Source organism: Silurus meridionalis, chromosome 14 (genome assembly GCF_014805685.1).
Source record: "Silurus meridionalis isolate SWU-2019-XX chromosome 14, ASM1480568v1, whole genome shotgun sequence".
Classification (NCBI taxonomy): Eukaryota; Metazoa; Chordata; class Actinopteri; order Siluriformes; family Siluridae; genus Silurus; species Silurus meridionalis.
The window spans coordinates 9,766,891-9,783,435 of NC_060897.1; the positions used below are offsets into that span (position 1 = coordinate 9,766,891).

The 16,545-nt window shown below is 39.0% G+C and overlaps 1 protein-coding gene across 2 annotated transcripts in view; it reads left to right on the forward strand.

The window, feature by feature from the left end:
- The first annotated feature begins 1,558 nt into the window (after positions 1-1,558).
- Positions 1,559-16,545, forward strand: part of rapgefl1 (Rap guanine nucleotide exchange factor (GEF)-like 1) — a 39,920-nt gene continuing 24,933 nt past the window's right edge. Inside the window, exon 1 of one of the 2 annotated variants that reach the window (XM_046866974.1) lies at positions 1,559-2,767. In XM_046866974.1, the coding sequence (XP_046722930.1) occupies positions 2,374-2,767 (394 nt within the window). In that variant the 5' untranslated portion in view covers positions 1,559-2,373. The remainder of the gene's footprint in view (positions 2,768-16,545) is intronic. The other variant, XM_046866973.1, reaches the window with a different exon arrangement.

The window sequence follows — 16,545 nt, forward strand, 5'->3', positions numbered from 1 at the left end:
AACACAGCTGTATACGTTTACACTATAACATTACAGTTTCCCTTCAGTGATGCTAAGAGCTTTGGCCCAAACATTACAGCATTATAATGACCCGTGCACAAAACAAGGTCTGAGAAGAAGTGGCTGGCTGAAGTGGAATAATTTGGGGGTTCAAAAGTTAAACCCTGATCTTAACCCTAATGAACACCTTTGGAATGAAATTAAACACTAACTACAATTATACCTCCAGAGGTAGAGTCAGTAATTTTTGTAGGGATGGTCAGTCAGGGGCCCATGGTCACTAATTAATTGCAAACATTTTCAAATAAAGATATTCAACCTTTTTTTTTCATCTGGTTATCCTTTACTCGCTTCCATATTGTTCCAAACCTGCGTGACTTAACTTTTGTGAAACCCAATAAGAAATTTAAGGCACAATGTTAAACTCAGTCACCAAGGGGAAAGTAACATTCTTACATTCTCCCTAACATTTTTCCCAACACCTCCTTTTGTGTTTAATTAAAGAACCCCATTATGCTCAAAATGTGCAGGTTATGCAACTTCAAATGACGTTAGTGCAAATAACTACATACGATCTAAAAAAGGGAAGGAGTTTAGCTGCTATAAATAGATCAATCTATCACTAAGAAATAATAATCATTCTTTAGAAAAATGACTGAAAATGCATGTGCAACATGGCTTGAACAATGGGATGGCTAGGCTTTATGTCATGGTGGACATGGCCACCCCTTAACTCCAACCCCCCTGCAGAACTATTCACCTGACATCAAAGCCTAGTTTCATTAGTGATTATGTGACTGAATAAGCAATTCCCACAGCCTGGCTAAAAAATCTAGTGGAAAACCTTCCAAGAAGCCTTTAGGTTGTTAGAACAGTGGGGGAAACAGTATCTGGAATGTGATGTTCAAAATGCACATACAGATTGAAAAGTTCAACTTTTGTCAGCTTTATTTATCAGGTGTGATTGTCCGGTTTTATAAACATTCCGGCCATATAAGTGTCTACTTTCAACAGGACATATGCATGATGGATGTAAGTGTGTAGGTAAGTGCTTATATAAACAAGAAGTCAAAGCACATAGGTGTAATGGTCAGGTGTTCATAAACTTCTTGGCCGTATGAGTGGCTACAATCTATAAACAAGTGCAGGTAAGTAAGTGTGTTTTTTATGTGAGCAAGAAGCCATTTTAATTTCTGGTGGATGGAGTAAAATGGGGAGCCAACCTATTCCAATGCAATGTCTAACTGGTACGTACAAAGATGGACCTGACCGTCACTGCTACCAAAAATATAGTCCCACTCATTTATACATTGGGTTAAAAAAAAAATCTTATTTCAAATTGGATTCGGGGAAAAAAATCCAGATTATTTCAACTAGGAAGAACAACAATGTTAGTTTTTTATAATGGTACATTCCCCGACTACGAACAGCTTCTTACTGTAAGGTTCATTATAATAAACTAATTATGACATCTGGTTGCCTGAACCTTTACGGCGCCTTGTACCTGTTCCGCGGGCTCGCGATCACGTGCCTAGTCACGTGCCAATAATTTGACGGTTGGAAGGGGGGGTCCAGGCGAACAGTAGCTCCTCCGTACAACCGCAGAGGAGGAGGAGAAAGAGGAGGACGACACCGAGCTGCTGTCGCCTTTACAACACACTTACACAATCACACTCCCCCGTTGGGTGTGTATACTGCATGTAGGCGCTAGAGAAAGAGCCGTGTTTTCTTTCATCGTCGTTACATTGAAGAGGACCTGAGAGAAGAGAAAGGCGAACGTGTGTACTGGAGCTTTGTCAGGAGTGTCCTAGCGCGTCGGAAAGCTGCTTCGTTAAGGCGGTGTAAAGCCCGTTCAGGCGCAGCCAGAGCGCTGAGCATTCGTGTCACTCTTGTGCATCCTGTTCGAGGGTGTTTCTTGAACGCGGTGCCTCTCCATTGCACGGAGAAACTGGTCTGATCTTTTTTTTTGTTTGGAGCGATGCTCGAGCATGGCATGCCTCGGCTTTATTATATGCAGTGAGTGAAAATCGGCCGCCTTTCCGACACGACCTGCACGACTGCAGAGGACAAGACAGGGAGGGAGCAACCGGCCCTCAGCACCATTCTGTAAGCTCGGTGCTCGCGGATTTCTTTCAGTCTTAGTTCGCGGTCTTGGGACTTGATTCTTCGGCAAACAAATCCCCTTCATAATGGCTGCGTTTTCATGACCTGATTGCAACAGGGAGTGTGAGCAGCATTGTTATTTTTTTGTTGCGCGGTACCTGAGTTACAATGTAAACGCGCGCGGTCTTTCCTTCTCGCTGCCCGGTATTGCTGTATTGGTTATCAGTCAGGATCGACACAGGGCTCTTCTACGTGCCACCCTTCATCAAAATGCCGGCCGGAATGAAGCCTCTAGAGAAGTTCCTCAAGAAGCAGACGAACGCGCTGACTCGGGCCGGTGGTTTTGGAGGAGAGAAGGCAACTGCGGGCACGAGCGCGGCTCGACGGCGCGCCAGCCTCTCGCGCGTCGTGCCCTTTTTCCGCGAGAGCTCGCCTGAGGGCGGCCCGGCGCGCGGCGACGTTTTCAGCCCTGAGACAGAGGAGGCACCGTGCTGGCCGTCGGCCGCCGCAACCGACATCCGCAGCCCGTCTCTGTCCAGTGACGAGCAGAGCTCCGAGGCGAGTCTGGACACGGGCTGGACCCCGCTCCCCGCCGACACACCGGAGAACCTGGCGCTCGCGCTGCTGGACAGCGTGGCGGGCAAGCGCTTCGGCAACTGCACAGGTACGACCCAAGCATGGACCAAATGCATAAATAATAAAACACCATTTGCAGTTCCCACCATCATTATCACGAGAACCGCAACGCAGGTGACATCGCATAATTCCCGGTATTTCAAGATTCCCTGAACTCACCTGTCAAGGCATGTTTTTTTACAGGTAACCTAACATAAATGTATAGGCAATTAATATAGCATCTATCTATCTATCTATCTATCTATCTATCTATCTATCTATCTATCTATCTATCTATCTATCTATCTATCTATCTATATAATGCAACAATATATTAGTTGTTGCATTAATTGCATCTTTGGAATCACATATAATATGCTATAACATGGGTTATGAACGTTTCCCCTTCGTGTTATCCAAAATAGACCACAGGTACAAACACTGAGCAACATCTGACTTGAAAGGCCACAGCAGTACTCTGAGTGTCTGATAGCGTTTAACTACTCATTCTTCACTGCAGCACTCCACTACTCTGGAGGTTATATAACAACACTGGAGTGCACATGCAAGCCCCACTGGATATGGAAAACTACTAGGGATGCACTGATTCCCCCTATTTTCATTTCCAAAAACAGTAGTCTCAGTGACTTTTCACTGATCTGATATTTAAAGCGATGCAGGGAACCAAAGGTGTGATGGTTGTGTGTAAAGGGCAATTTGTTTCACAGCAGTGGTTAGAGCTGGAAATTTGTCAAATCTGACCCCGATCCAGCATCTCAGGCCAAACCTATTAGATCAGTCCTCAGTATTAGATCTGTGCTCACCTACGTATAACATTGCTTTTACTTACATTGCTCAGTTTCCTGTGCAAACCTAATAATTCTGAATAAATTAGCTAAATGGCTTGGAGTAACTACAGGACTGTGGGGAAAATCCGATGACATGTGGTGTGGTGTTATTTATTTATTTTGACACCCAGGTCATGTTACTGGCTGCACCACAAGAGTCTAGTGATGTACAAGCTTGTGAAAATCACATTTTAATTATCATCAATTGAGATGCGCTTTAGCTGTCACTCCACTGGGTATGAAGTACCAGATGTTTGCTCTGGATGAGAAATGAAATTACGAGCACTTTGGGCAAGGATTGAGAGCAGAGTTTTGTTTTTAGCTGGGGCTTTCCTTTCTGCAAACTCATTTAAGGGAATTTCGCTTGTTACGCAGGCGATATTCCTCTGCGGTGCTTTCCATGTTGATATTTATGTCGAAGCTGTCTGTGTGTTAGTGAAGCTTTACCTCATTTTAAAAATGTATCAGCAATATATTTTAAATGCGTATACATGTTTATCACACACATATGAACTCGTAAGGATAGAAGTCGATAATGATATTTGCCAGTGCCGATCATTTGTGGTGCTGCAGCACCAAGCGCACATGTGCAGTGAAGTGTTATGAAGACGTATCCATGGAAACAGAGGGACCCTGAGAGTGATGGCCATGCATGTGGGAAAGAGGCTGTATGTATAGAGGAACAGTAGGGAGCTTTCAGTGCTACACAGTATTATTACACTTTTTGATATATTCAAATGTGGCCCAGTAAATAAAAAGAAACTCAATGGTTTATGTTATGCTGTACGGGTGGGTGCTTGCATTTTGCCATGATGCACAGCAATGTTCTTGATAGAACTATTGTCCAAATGATGACTGCTGAACCTGACTTGTGTTTATTGCACTTAAAAAAAAAATCCAGGAACTTAAAATAGAGTGATCATGTGTTGGAATTTTCCAATAAGCACATTCTCTGGAGGCCCCGTGACCCTCTGAACGCATTCTTTGACCTAGAGTGTTATGCACGCACTGTCTACATGTTTGTCAGGTCACGTTAAGACACTTGCTAGGAATGTCAAACTTCAGCTCCGCTGCTGAAACACTGCACCAATGTGGGTACATTAACATGCAACCAAATAATCTGTTAATTAATAAGAAAAAGCTATGTAGCATGTAAACTCTTCCTATTATTTATTATTATTACTTTTGCTTATTGAAAAAGAATAATAAAAAAGAAAAAGCAAACTGGAGGACCGCGTTGTTTGTAGCTAGGTGATCACGAATGTGCGCTGCAAATATGCTGTGCATTTGTGTTAGATTGAAATACGATTCTTGTGTTTGAAAACGAATACTCTATATAACAAGGCTCAGTAATTCCTTGACAACTAACAACAGCTGGTTATTGAAGGCAAATAGTTTTTAAAATGTTTTATTATTTGTTTGTTTGTTGCGCTATGGCTTTGTCGTTTGTGAATGTTGTCATCTTTTTGAAAAGCGTGGCTGCAGAAGTCCTCAATGTTCTAGTAGGGACTTTCCTTTTTGCTTCCATGTCACTGTAATCTGCAGATTGATAGGGGTGCCATCTTTTATGTGCTTTATCAAACTTGTAGTGGAGCAGTCCATGGGTGTTAAAGTCCCTTTGGTTGGCATGAACAGTCGTTCCAAAATTGATTGTCTAACGGGTTCATGAAGCGTCCCTGACATTGCACTTATGATCTATGAGTCTTTTTAGATGCGTCTTTGTTGCCTGTGTGGGATGCTTTCTGAATTTTATTACCATGAAAACAATCTGTATTCATTTGCATTGTATTATTGCTTAACTGATGGTAATAAAAACACAATTATTCATTGATGCAGATGGTATTTGACTGCAGGGATGTGGCAAAAGATCGGGGTCTCACTGATGCGGCTCTTTAAGGGGTTAATGAAGTCAATGAAAATGCTCTTATATATTTGTTTTGTGTCATAATATATTTATGTTCAAATGTAATAATTGACTTTAGTATTCACTTAAGTACCGTTCATATTCTGATGGTGGATTCAGAGTGTTTTGTTCCGGATGTGTCTGTCATTTATTTGTTGTACTGTCTGCCATTCTAGATGGTTCAGAACATTCAAAAAAGTGCTGCTAATCCCGGATTAGGCTACTTAATGGTAGGTTTGGAGAACAAAGTGCTAAATTTGACCTGCTGTCTGTTGCAGCGAATGTGTGGATTATAGATTGGGTTGTTTAATGATCTTTGGTCATAAAGAAAACGTTGCTTACCTCCAAGCCACTAATACGCCTTTACTAGATTTTGCAGACATCTATTCTAAAAAAAACATTAAATTACCATTTTAGAATCGGTTCTAGTCAAATTCTCTATTAAAGAATGTAGTCATGAGGTTTATGTTAAAAAAACACATGACTGCTGTACTTTTCACAATGCTCACAAAAATCACAGTTCCACTACAGCTCCCTTTCTCGTAATATAAAACGACATGACTTAGGTTTAAAGTTTGTTTCACGCCTGCTTGGGTTGATCGCTTGAACATCTCAAATATAAGGTATAACGACCAGGTTTTCTTGTTAAAAACAGAAAACTAAAGCGCAAGACCTTCTTTTTTAGTCTCCATTTTTCAGCAGTGGTCAATGTCATAGTATATAGAAATCTAAAGTAGAAGTATTAGGGATGTTGACACTGGATGGGGCTGTATGGTGCAGCAGTATGATGAAAGTTGTATATTTAAGTAACGTGTACTGATGAGGCAGTGCGATAGCTGGACTAAGTAAATCACTAAAGCGCCAGCACATTGCTCTCTTTAAGGCTTAAAACCCGCTGGCTCTTCTGTCAACAAGGAACATGCGAAAATAGTCCAATGTGTATAGACAGTTAAACAATAACACCACCTGGTAATTATGAAGACTGATATACCAGACTTCCTATCATACAACTCTGTAGCTCTCACCCTCCAACCTGATAAATCTCTGTTACTTTTATGTAACCAAGCTGGAAGAGCATCAAAGTTTCCGAGCTTGACTAAGATTGACTAGAGCATTGTTCTTTGGCAGTGTTTACTTTGCCTTACAGTGGTGATCTGAAAGCACAAGGCATTTCCCAGGCTCGCGTGTCGGGACATGGGTTCAAAGCGAAACTTTAGAAAAAGTCTTAGCAGAGTTGGCAGGTGAACGAGTCACATGCAGGGACATCAGCGCAAACTGGCACACGGACTTTCCCTGCTGTTCCCCCTACGTATCATTTTGTTTTCTTTCACACCTCTTGTGTAGTAAGAGGCGTGTCCTGGCTGAGGCATGTCCACACAATGCTGCCGGTTTAACAACAATCGAGGATTACGTTTCATTACCTGTGTGAACTTTAATAACTCGAATATCTTTAGGGTGTTATTGAGCCGACATGCACAAACACCTTATCCGGTTTCACACTATGTACCGTGTAGTATCTAGAGCTGTTGTGACTTAAGATATACCTTTATTCGTCCCACAGTGGGGAAATTTCTTAAACCCGTTTTTGTGCAAATCGAGATCCAGGAACCATTTTGTTGCCTTCAGCCGTGCGAGAGTGGGTTCGACAATCCTCCCTCTCCCTGAGAGCAGCAATTAAAGGGTACACACCCACACACAAGCATTAGGAAACGAGAGTTAACAAACATTCTTGCTGGATTAGTATTATGTGTATATAATATAAAAAACATGCACACAGCTCTTCTGTGACTGTATGATGATTAGTGATAATATGCTTGTTTGCTATGATGTAATTTTCTCTACAGTCACACAGGATTTCAGTGCAGTTGATGTTTTTGCATGTATCTTCTTTTCCCCACTAGATGGCTGGTAAACAAGAAACTGTATGCAGGGAAATTAAAACAAGTCTATCAGTGTTAATATGACAGCAGACAGAAACCAAATTATATACTAGAAAAAAAAGAATATTGCACTTAACTCCAACTTAGTTTTAGTTTTATACTTTGCACACACCTAATCCAGCCCTCTAACATTGAGGCTTTTTTGGTGGAGTATTTGGAAAGGAAACATTTCGGGAGGGAGTCTCATGTGTCAGCGTTTTGTAATGGTGAGAAAACTCTGTCACAGGAAAGTTGTCAGGACATGACAAGCCCCGCTTGTTTTATTCACTTTCAAGAGGGAAAAAAGAGCGTCTAGTGAGAAAATGACTTTTCCTAGGTGTTAAGTTATGTTACAAGACAATAAGCTTTAAACTGGATTAAAGATTAAATTAAACATTCATAAATAAAAGAGCTGAAAAATATGGTAGAAACACTGGCTGCTCTGTTACAAAATAATCCACGCCAGTGTGGTGACATTCATTTTACTGATTATAACTTCTGCAGGAACAGAAAACAATTTTTTGGAGCCATTGCAATAGTGTCCCAGTCATACAAAAAAATGTGTATTGATTTTCAAAAAAGCCACTCGATAGATTTTTAGGTGGTTGTTTAATAGCTGAGGATTTTTTTGTGCTCCAGATATCTCACTTTTTGAAGTAAGCACGTAATCCTGGTCAGGGTGGTCCAGCGCTCATCCAAGGAAAACCTGGAATAAACCCATGCGGATGCTGGGTGAGCATTCGGAATACAAACTCAAACGGGGCACATTGTAAAATTAAATCAGTGAAATAACCATATCACACATGCCCAGGTGATGCGGAACTTCGGCTGCCATCGCTTTATAAGACTCAACTAGTACGTGTTTAAGTCATGCGTCGCTCTGTCGTGGCCATGAGCTCTGTGTAGCCACCTTTCAGAAGAAGTACAATATATTTCAGGCGGTTCTGAAAGGCCTTTTAGAGAGCTTTACATGGCAGGAGAAAGGGAGAAACACAAGTGGTATATGAGAAAGTGGTGGCATGGGTCTGCGTGGGAGAAACACTTTTTCTCCTGAAAAGAGTGAGAGATTAGGAAGAAATGACCCACTCATTGGCCTTCCTTTGGAGTGCTTTTTATGACATTATACTCTCTTTCTCTTGCGCTCTCTCTCTCTCTCTCTCTCTCTCTCTCGCTCTCTCTCTGGCTCTCTCTGTCTGTCTCTGTCTCTTTTTCTCGTTCTCTCTCTTCTCATGCCGTTGGAGTGCCCACTCGCTCTTTTCATACCCACGCACCTGAGACAGAACGGAGGTCCATAGGGCTGTTGCTCTGACCATGTTCAATATAAATGTGTGTTGCCTTGTGTTTTTCTGCTGCTGTTGTTGTAGGTGTGTGCATGTATGTGTGCATGTGTGTGTATGTGTGTGCACATCGGCTGCCTTATGCATGCTTTTATGTAAGTGGGAGAAATATATGCATTTTTGACTCATATTTATTATCCAGGACATTTATGAGCACTGCATGTTCCGCTTCACCTATGCACGCTTTTTACATTTATGCTTGCGTGCAAAAAAAGCATCTCTTTAGGTAAAGCGCTCGTTCACATGGTAACCAGCGCCCCTTTGCAGGGAGGACGAGGAAGATGAGGAAGGCTGAATAATAGCACACGGAGGGATTATAAGCAGACAGTAAAGCCTAAGGACCGTGTAATGTATCGCAGAACTTATGTAGCGATAACTTAACATAACTGAAATGAGTAAGCTTTCAAACTCGTCTGTGCACATGAAAAACACAAACATCGCATTAAAACGGAATTGCAGTAAAGACATACCACAGTCCCGCAATGTGAAGGCTGTTTGAAGTGACAGCAGTGGATGCTCTCTTTTTGCCACCCTGTTGGCCACATTTAGCATATACACTCCCACACACAAACACACACACACACACACACACACACACACACACACACACACACACACACACACACAGATGGCCAAAAGCTTGCAGATCAGTGCCTCGACTGACAGCCCTAATAACAGCCTATAGCCTAGCTGAACTGCCTCCCCAAGCGAACGAGAAAGAGGGATGTGATTAGAGCACCGTCATCGCCATGACTAAGAAGCTGTCAGATATCTGCAATACAAAAAGCATCTGGATTGACATGATCTAGCTAACAAGAATGGAAGTTTGAATTCTCAGTATAAATACATGCGTGTGAATACATGTTTTTTTGTAAAGTCTTTATAGCATCTGTGAGTGCTTTTCTATTTCTATATGCACTTGACTAGCACATAGATTTGAGAAACAATAATGTGCCTTATTAGAAATTTTAGCAAGGCTGCTTTGGGGAAAAGGGAACTGCATAGCACAGCATTTTCAAAAATCTTTTAAACAACGTGTTCATCGCTACCTCCATGATATTTATAGCATTTCATTTTAATTTTTTGGTACCATTGGTAAGCCAAATCTATGTCCAAATCACACATCCTGCTATAGAGTAGAGACATTTCATTGCAGAGGTGCCAACATTTGTGGTTTTGTCAAGTTTTGGCTTTTCACTGCAGTGAAATGGGAACAGATAAAGCAGTGCCGAAAGAATACATGCATAAAATTTGCCCTTGCAGAAAAGCCAAGTCACGGAGGGGAAAATGATGGAGGCTATAAAATATATATATATATATATATATATATATATATATATATGCATTGTAGTCACTACTTCATGTATTAGTGTTAGGTTGAAAATAATAAGTGTAGTGTTGGTTAAATAAGCAAGTTGACGTTCCCAAAAAATTCTCATTGCTGGTTTTGGAGCATGAATAATTAGCATGCAGTGAAATTTTTATATAAACTCTATGGACAAACATATTGGAATAGCAGACTATTTTTTTTAATACAGATTTGTGTTTTTTTTTCTCAAACTGTTACCACTCAGTTGAAAGCACACAGTTTAGGATGAATTTGAGTATGGTAGCAGTAGATTTTCACTTCACTTGAACTAGGAAACCCAAATCTGTTCCAGCTTGACAATGCTCCTGTCCACAAAGCCAGCTCTTTGTAGATATAGGTTACAATGGAAGATCTTGAGTGGCCTGCTAAAAAGCTTTGACCTCATCTCTATTGAACACCTTCAGGATAAATTGTAATGCTGACTGCACCCCGGTCTCCTCACCCTACATCAGTACCCGATTTTACTAAAGCCTCTGTGGCTAAATGAGCACAAATTACCACAAGAACAATCCAAAATCTAGTGGAACCTCTTCCTAAAAGAGTGGAGGTTATTATAACAGCAAATAGGAACTAAATGTGGAATGGGATGCCCAAAAAGTGCAAAATAATCTTATTGACAGGTGTTCTTTTGTCCATGTAGTGTACGTGTTTGCTTTGCTTAATCTGTATTAATGCGCTTTACTTAGACAGTTGGGTTTCTGGACTAGGCAACACATTGGTGCATTGGAATTTCAAAGAATAAACCACAATGCTTCATCATATTTAAATGGATGCATACATTCTTTGGAAGCATCAAAAACAATTAGGATCTTCTTTAAAGCCGTATCAGAAATTGATAGCGATGAGCGCATTAGCGCATCTTTCGTACACCATGTGGTTAGGACTGATGTGCTGGCAGTGAGTCACTTGTGCTGACAGACCGGATTGTTCTTGTGTTAACTTACCCAATCACTTAAGAAGTGGAGATGAATAATAAATAAAACCTCTTCCTTAGAGACACAGCTCATGTGATATAATTGACTGACGTTTTTGAAGCAGTCAATGGTATTTTGCAAAATGGTCACTGCTACAACAAGAGAATTAAGTGATATTAATTGATATATGGTGAATCATACAAAAGCTCTTATTGTTCATAGTTAGAAACTTGGAGTCACTGAAGTTGAATGACCAGCTGACAAGCTCTGAACTACAAAATCAATACACATTCGTTGATAATAATTCATAGACAGCGTCTGTTCTTTTCTTGTAATGTGGTGGCATAATTGTTGATTAATCTTTGATGACTGAAAAACATTGCTAGATTGGTAGAAGTTTTGATTCGGAAATGTCCAGACTACGCTGTCATTCTTGGTTCATTCTTGGTTCATTCTCAGAAAGCCAGAATTAAGCACACGGCTTTCTTGAGTTGCCGCTCGATTCTTCAGGGGAATGTAAAAGAGGAAACTAGGACATGAGCTACAATAAGAAGATTGCTTGCATTTTGTATAGAAGTAGATTAAGTTTAAAGCTTGTTAGATTAAAGCAAGACAAACACACACACATGCTCACACCTACTTATGTTTTCCTTCCTCTAACACGCAAGGTGATTTGAATCCCTCCACTGTGTGATATCCCTGCATCTTGATAACACATTATACAGAAATGATTGGGTACGATCTACTGTAAGATTATGTCTGACTACCTCGGAATTATTGCCTGCTGCCTGAGAAAGTTTCAGATCTATTTTATTTCATGTGGATGCAGAAAAAAAAATCAGTCCTTTATTTATCTCAGCATGGTCGATACTAACCTTGAGGCTCCAGTATCACTGTGGGTTCAAAGTTCGTGCCCACACTATGTAAACACGTGTGTGAAAACGTGCATTTGGGCAGCTGCGGTCTGGATTGCATGGGCGTTTTCTGTTTATGTGTGTATATGTGATAGTGCTGACAGTGTTGATCATGTTCTTCAATGCACTTATGGCTACAAGACGCTTTTATTTCAGCTTTTATCAATTTATATATATATATATATATATATATATATATATATATATATATATATATATATATAATATATATATAATATATTACTGCAAGAGCACATGGGCATGTTCTTGTTGTGCGACTGTTTAAATAGAAAAAAGAGGTAAATCATAGTTGCAGTTCTGTTTGCATTTTTTGCAGGCAGACTTGGGGCTGGGTGATATTACGATATTATGTTATTATTGTATTACACAGGGACTTGTATACTAAAAAGTCCACAAAAACCTGTATTTCATTTTTGTCTTTCTGTCACTTTTATAGTTGGTTTGTATAAAAAAATGGAGAAGAGGTGTTTGTGGGGTCGCATAAAACTAAAATAATATGGCCCAGGACTATTTGAAAAAATATTGAACATTTATAGAGTCTTTAATGTCTCAGTCTGAGGTAAAGCTATAACTTAATAATTATCACCACAGCCTCTACAGGGTGGAGGATTTTTGTCAAGAAGCATCTATTTCTTACTAACCTTAAGAAAAGCAGTGTTTGGCGAAATGACAGCTTTAAAATCTGTTATAAGGAAGTGATCAACCATTGCTTCGGTGTGCAGTACAATTAGGTGTGCAGTAGGTGCACTTGGTAGAGGCAAAGAGTGGACTGTATTAAATTGTGTAACACACACCTAGCCTTGGTTATACCAATTATACCATGGTCACTTGCCCACATTGACAAGTTAAAGCTGTCAGTGATGTTTGATGTTTGAGTGAAAGGATGTCAGTGATGGTTAATTTCTTTTTTTTTTTTTTTGCATATGGGTTGCTGAATCTCGAATTCTGCTTGCTCTCTGTCATATAGAGATAAAGCAGTGAAAAAATGTTGCATTTATTTCAATAAATTATAAGTTGCATTTATTCACGAGAGAGAGAGAGAGAGAGAGAGAGAGAGTCAGAGAGAGATGAATAAGTGAGAAGAGATATACTGCGTGTGAATTACCCGTGTATGTGTCACGTCTCTACTAATAATGATTCTGTGAATTTGACTACTGCAAAAGTACCTAAATTCTCCCCGTTCAAAATCAGACACGGAGATAAAATAGTGCACTAAGATAACATTTAATAATACAATAAATAAAAATGCTCCTTATTTTTCACTACATTTTTCGTTTAAAGTTATCTTCTCCAGTCCAATTCATCTTGTGTCTCGGCCCATATATCAGTTAAATGACACGCAAGACAAATCATACATTTAGCTAAACAAGGTTATCAGGAAATGATTACAATAACTGCACTATGTTGTTTGTTTGTAAGGTAGAGGTTAATTTAGAAGTGAACAGTTTGAATGCACACCTTTCAACCAATCAGATTTAAGTATTCATGATTTAGTGTGATAATGGTATACTGTATAATGGTATAATAACTTCCATTATAACTGGATTCAACAGTCATTCTCTCATCATCTCTCTCTCTCACACTCGCACACACACACACACACACACACACACACACACACACACACACACACACACACACTTTCATGTACTCACTCTTTCTTTCTCACCATACCAACAGTTATATTTCAAACAAACGTTTTAAAAACCTGTTTATTATTAATCATGTGAGTTGGATTTTAAACGACTGCACAAAAATATATGTATGAGCTGTTACATACAGGTCAGGTAATTTTAACCATATTATGCATAGTAAATATATTTTTTTAAGGGGTTACAGACACATGCCTGCTCTATTGTATTCATTCGTGTCCTATGTAATAGCTGTTGTGCCAAGTCATTTTTCTCAGCGCTCCAGATACCAGGTTGGTGTGATTCTCAGAGTGCCGCCCGTGTCAGCAATCCCTCCTGGGGCCACTACTAACTGGGTTAGGCCAAAAAAGAGCTTTTGCTATCTTTATTGAAAGATTAAGGCAATAAAATTTGCATAAGGATATAAAATTTTTAAAGTTGCTTTGATGTTTATTAGTAACCCAATGCTAATATCTGAAACTGTGTCTGTTTATATTTAGATTTGAACAGAAAGTAGGTAGTGGCTGTAGTGTTTTTTTATTATAGCCGCAAATAGCAACTTAAAAAATAGAATTATATTCTGAACTCCTAAAATAATTAACCCTGGTGGCTTTACTGGCCAGCTTTCTAAAAAAAAATAATAATAATTAAAAAAAAAAAAAAATTGCTGCCCACCTGCAGTGATGATACTTTGATTTAATGCTGTCAAGAACACAACTGAAATCATTAAATAAAACATTTATAAATTATTATATGGAACATTATAAATAACTTTACACTTTTTGTGGCATGACTCAAGAGATACCTGGGAAAAGAAAAATAATTGTGATATAATTGAGCAAAATATTGATACATCAGCAGCCCCACTGCTACATTGCTACCATCTCGGCTATTCTCTCATGCTGTGCATATACAAACTGTATAAATAGTTCATAATTATAAGTTTGAACAATAAGATTCTCACACGGCTGTCTTGAGTCACTTGTCAAAAATCAGACTTGATTGAGGATTATAAGCTGAAAGTAAATATTGCATTATACCATACTATTTAATATTAAATTGAAAGTTGCCATGCATCCTTTCAATTAAAAATGTCATAATATTTAAAAAATAAATAAATAGAAAACATTAGTCTATCATTTGTGTAACAATGCAGTTTAATTTTTTAAGTTTTTTTTTTCTTTTCAGTGGAACTTATAATACTATCCCATTTATAGCATAATAGAGTTCAATGCCTAATACAACTATTCACTCTCTAATTTAATACAGAGGTATGCATGTAACCTCTAATGGGAGACATGATGCTGCTACTTATTTTTTTAAAAAGATTTCCAATTTGGGCTGCAGCTGAATTCTCACAAACTCCGGATATTATGTAGGTGAGAATCAGTCAGTTTACTTCTCAGTTTGCACTTTTTCAAGGTAATCAGAATTAAAGTCTACTCACAGGGCGGTATTGCTGAAGATTTTCTGCTTAAAAATCTAAAATTATATATTACATTCGAAATGTAGATTTCTCTATAGCATTTTCCACCCTCTTTTTCCCCTCTTTTCTTCGATGGCATGGTGGGAAACATTTAAACTCACCACATGACAACTTTGGCCCCCAGTCCCTTTGAGTAACTTAAACATGTATCTTAAGCTTTATTTGGTCTGCACATTTGGAAGTGTCTATTAAGTTTATTGAATATGGTGTATGTTCAAGGAGGCTTGCAATACAGAACAAAATATAAAAAATATCAGAACAAAAACAGAGGATTTGAGATGAAGCAGATATGGAAAACAAGAACAGGCAGATCTCAGGAACGCATAGAGTCCTTGTGCACACATTCTCACCATATTCGCTATCTTTTCTTCCACTTCCACACACACATACACAACCACACACTCCCACATCGTCTCTGCATCTTTCTGCCTACTGCCAAATGCTTCAGCGTCAGTGAGGGAGCGATGAGGAGAAAAGAAACCGAGAAGGAAAGGAGTGTGTGTGGGCTGCAGGGGTTCAGATGTTATAAGGCCTCCATGGTAACGGGTTGTCTATCACAATTTATATAATCCCCCCAACCCGATTCAGCTTGCCTGAAAAGTTGCATTGAAATATCTATTTTGGCTGCCCAGCTGGGAAAAAAAGATTCCAGTCTTCCAGTATTTTTATGGTGTATTTCCAAGTGTGGCACTTAGATTTTTTTTTCCCCGTTCTAAACCAGTAAACCCTCTTTAACAGCAGGCAGAGGAAGGGGTTAGAATGGCTGGAGTATATTCATAATGCATCCCCCTTCCTTTCCACCACCACCCACACACTGTGCACCAAATAATATGTAGTAGACCTATCAATGCTGAATTACTGGAGAGGTCTAGTATTCAAATGCATTTGAATATTGATGCAGCAGTACATTGTCCTGCCATAAGCAGAAAACATGTTTATTATTTTTTCCCATTAATATTCTTTCCATATTTTTCATTGAAATTGTTCAGCACACAGCTCCCAAATGGCTTCCTGTCCATTACATATATTCTCAGTATAAAGAGTATGACATAACTGTACCACCTACATAGTGAAACCTACGTACATATATGAAAAGCAGCATGACATTTGGGAATTAGTAACAGAAAACGAATGGCATCCATTACTTTGAAATTAAGTACTTATTTCGTAATACTTTAATTTAATAATACTTTAATATTATTACTTTCATATGAGTACTCATTGTTCTCCTCAGAATATAAATATATAATTTAAAATTTTGAAATAATTAAATCCAGAGGTATGACAGTACTCTGCTATATTTTAAGTGTAATGTATATGATCAATAAATATTAAGTATAAAGGTATATTAAATTACAGAATAACAGAAAATAACACATGGAACCCTTAAGTGGATTATTGTGTTTAGAACTGCATGGTTATTAATCTTTTATATAAAAATTTTGCCAGTGATTTACCAATTTTGAATGCATTACTGAACAACAC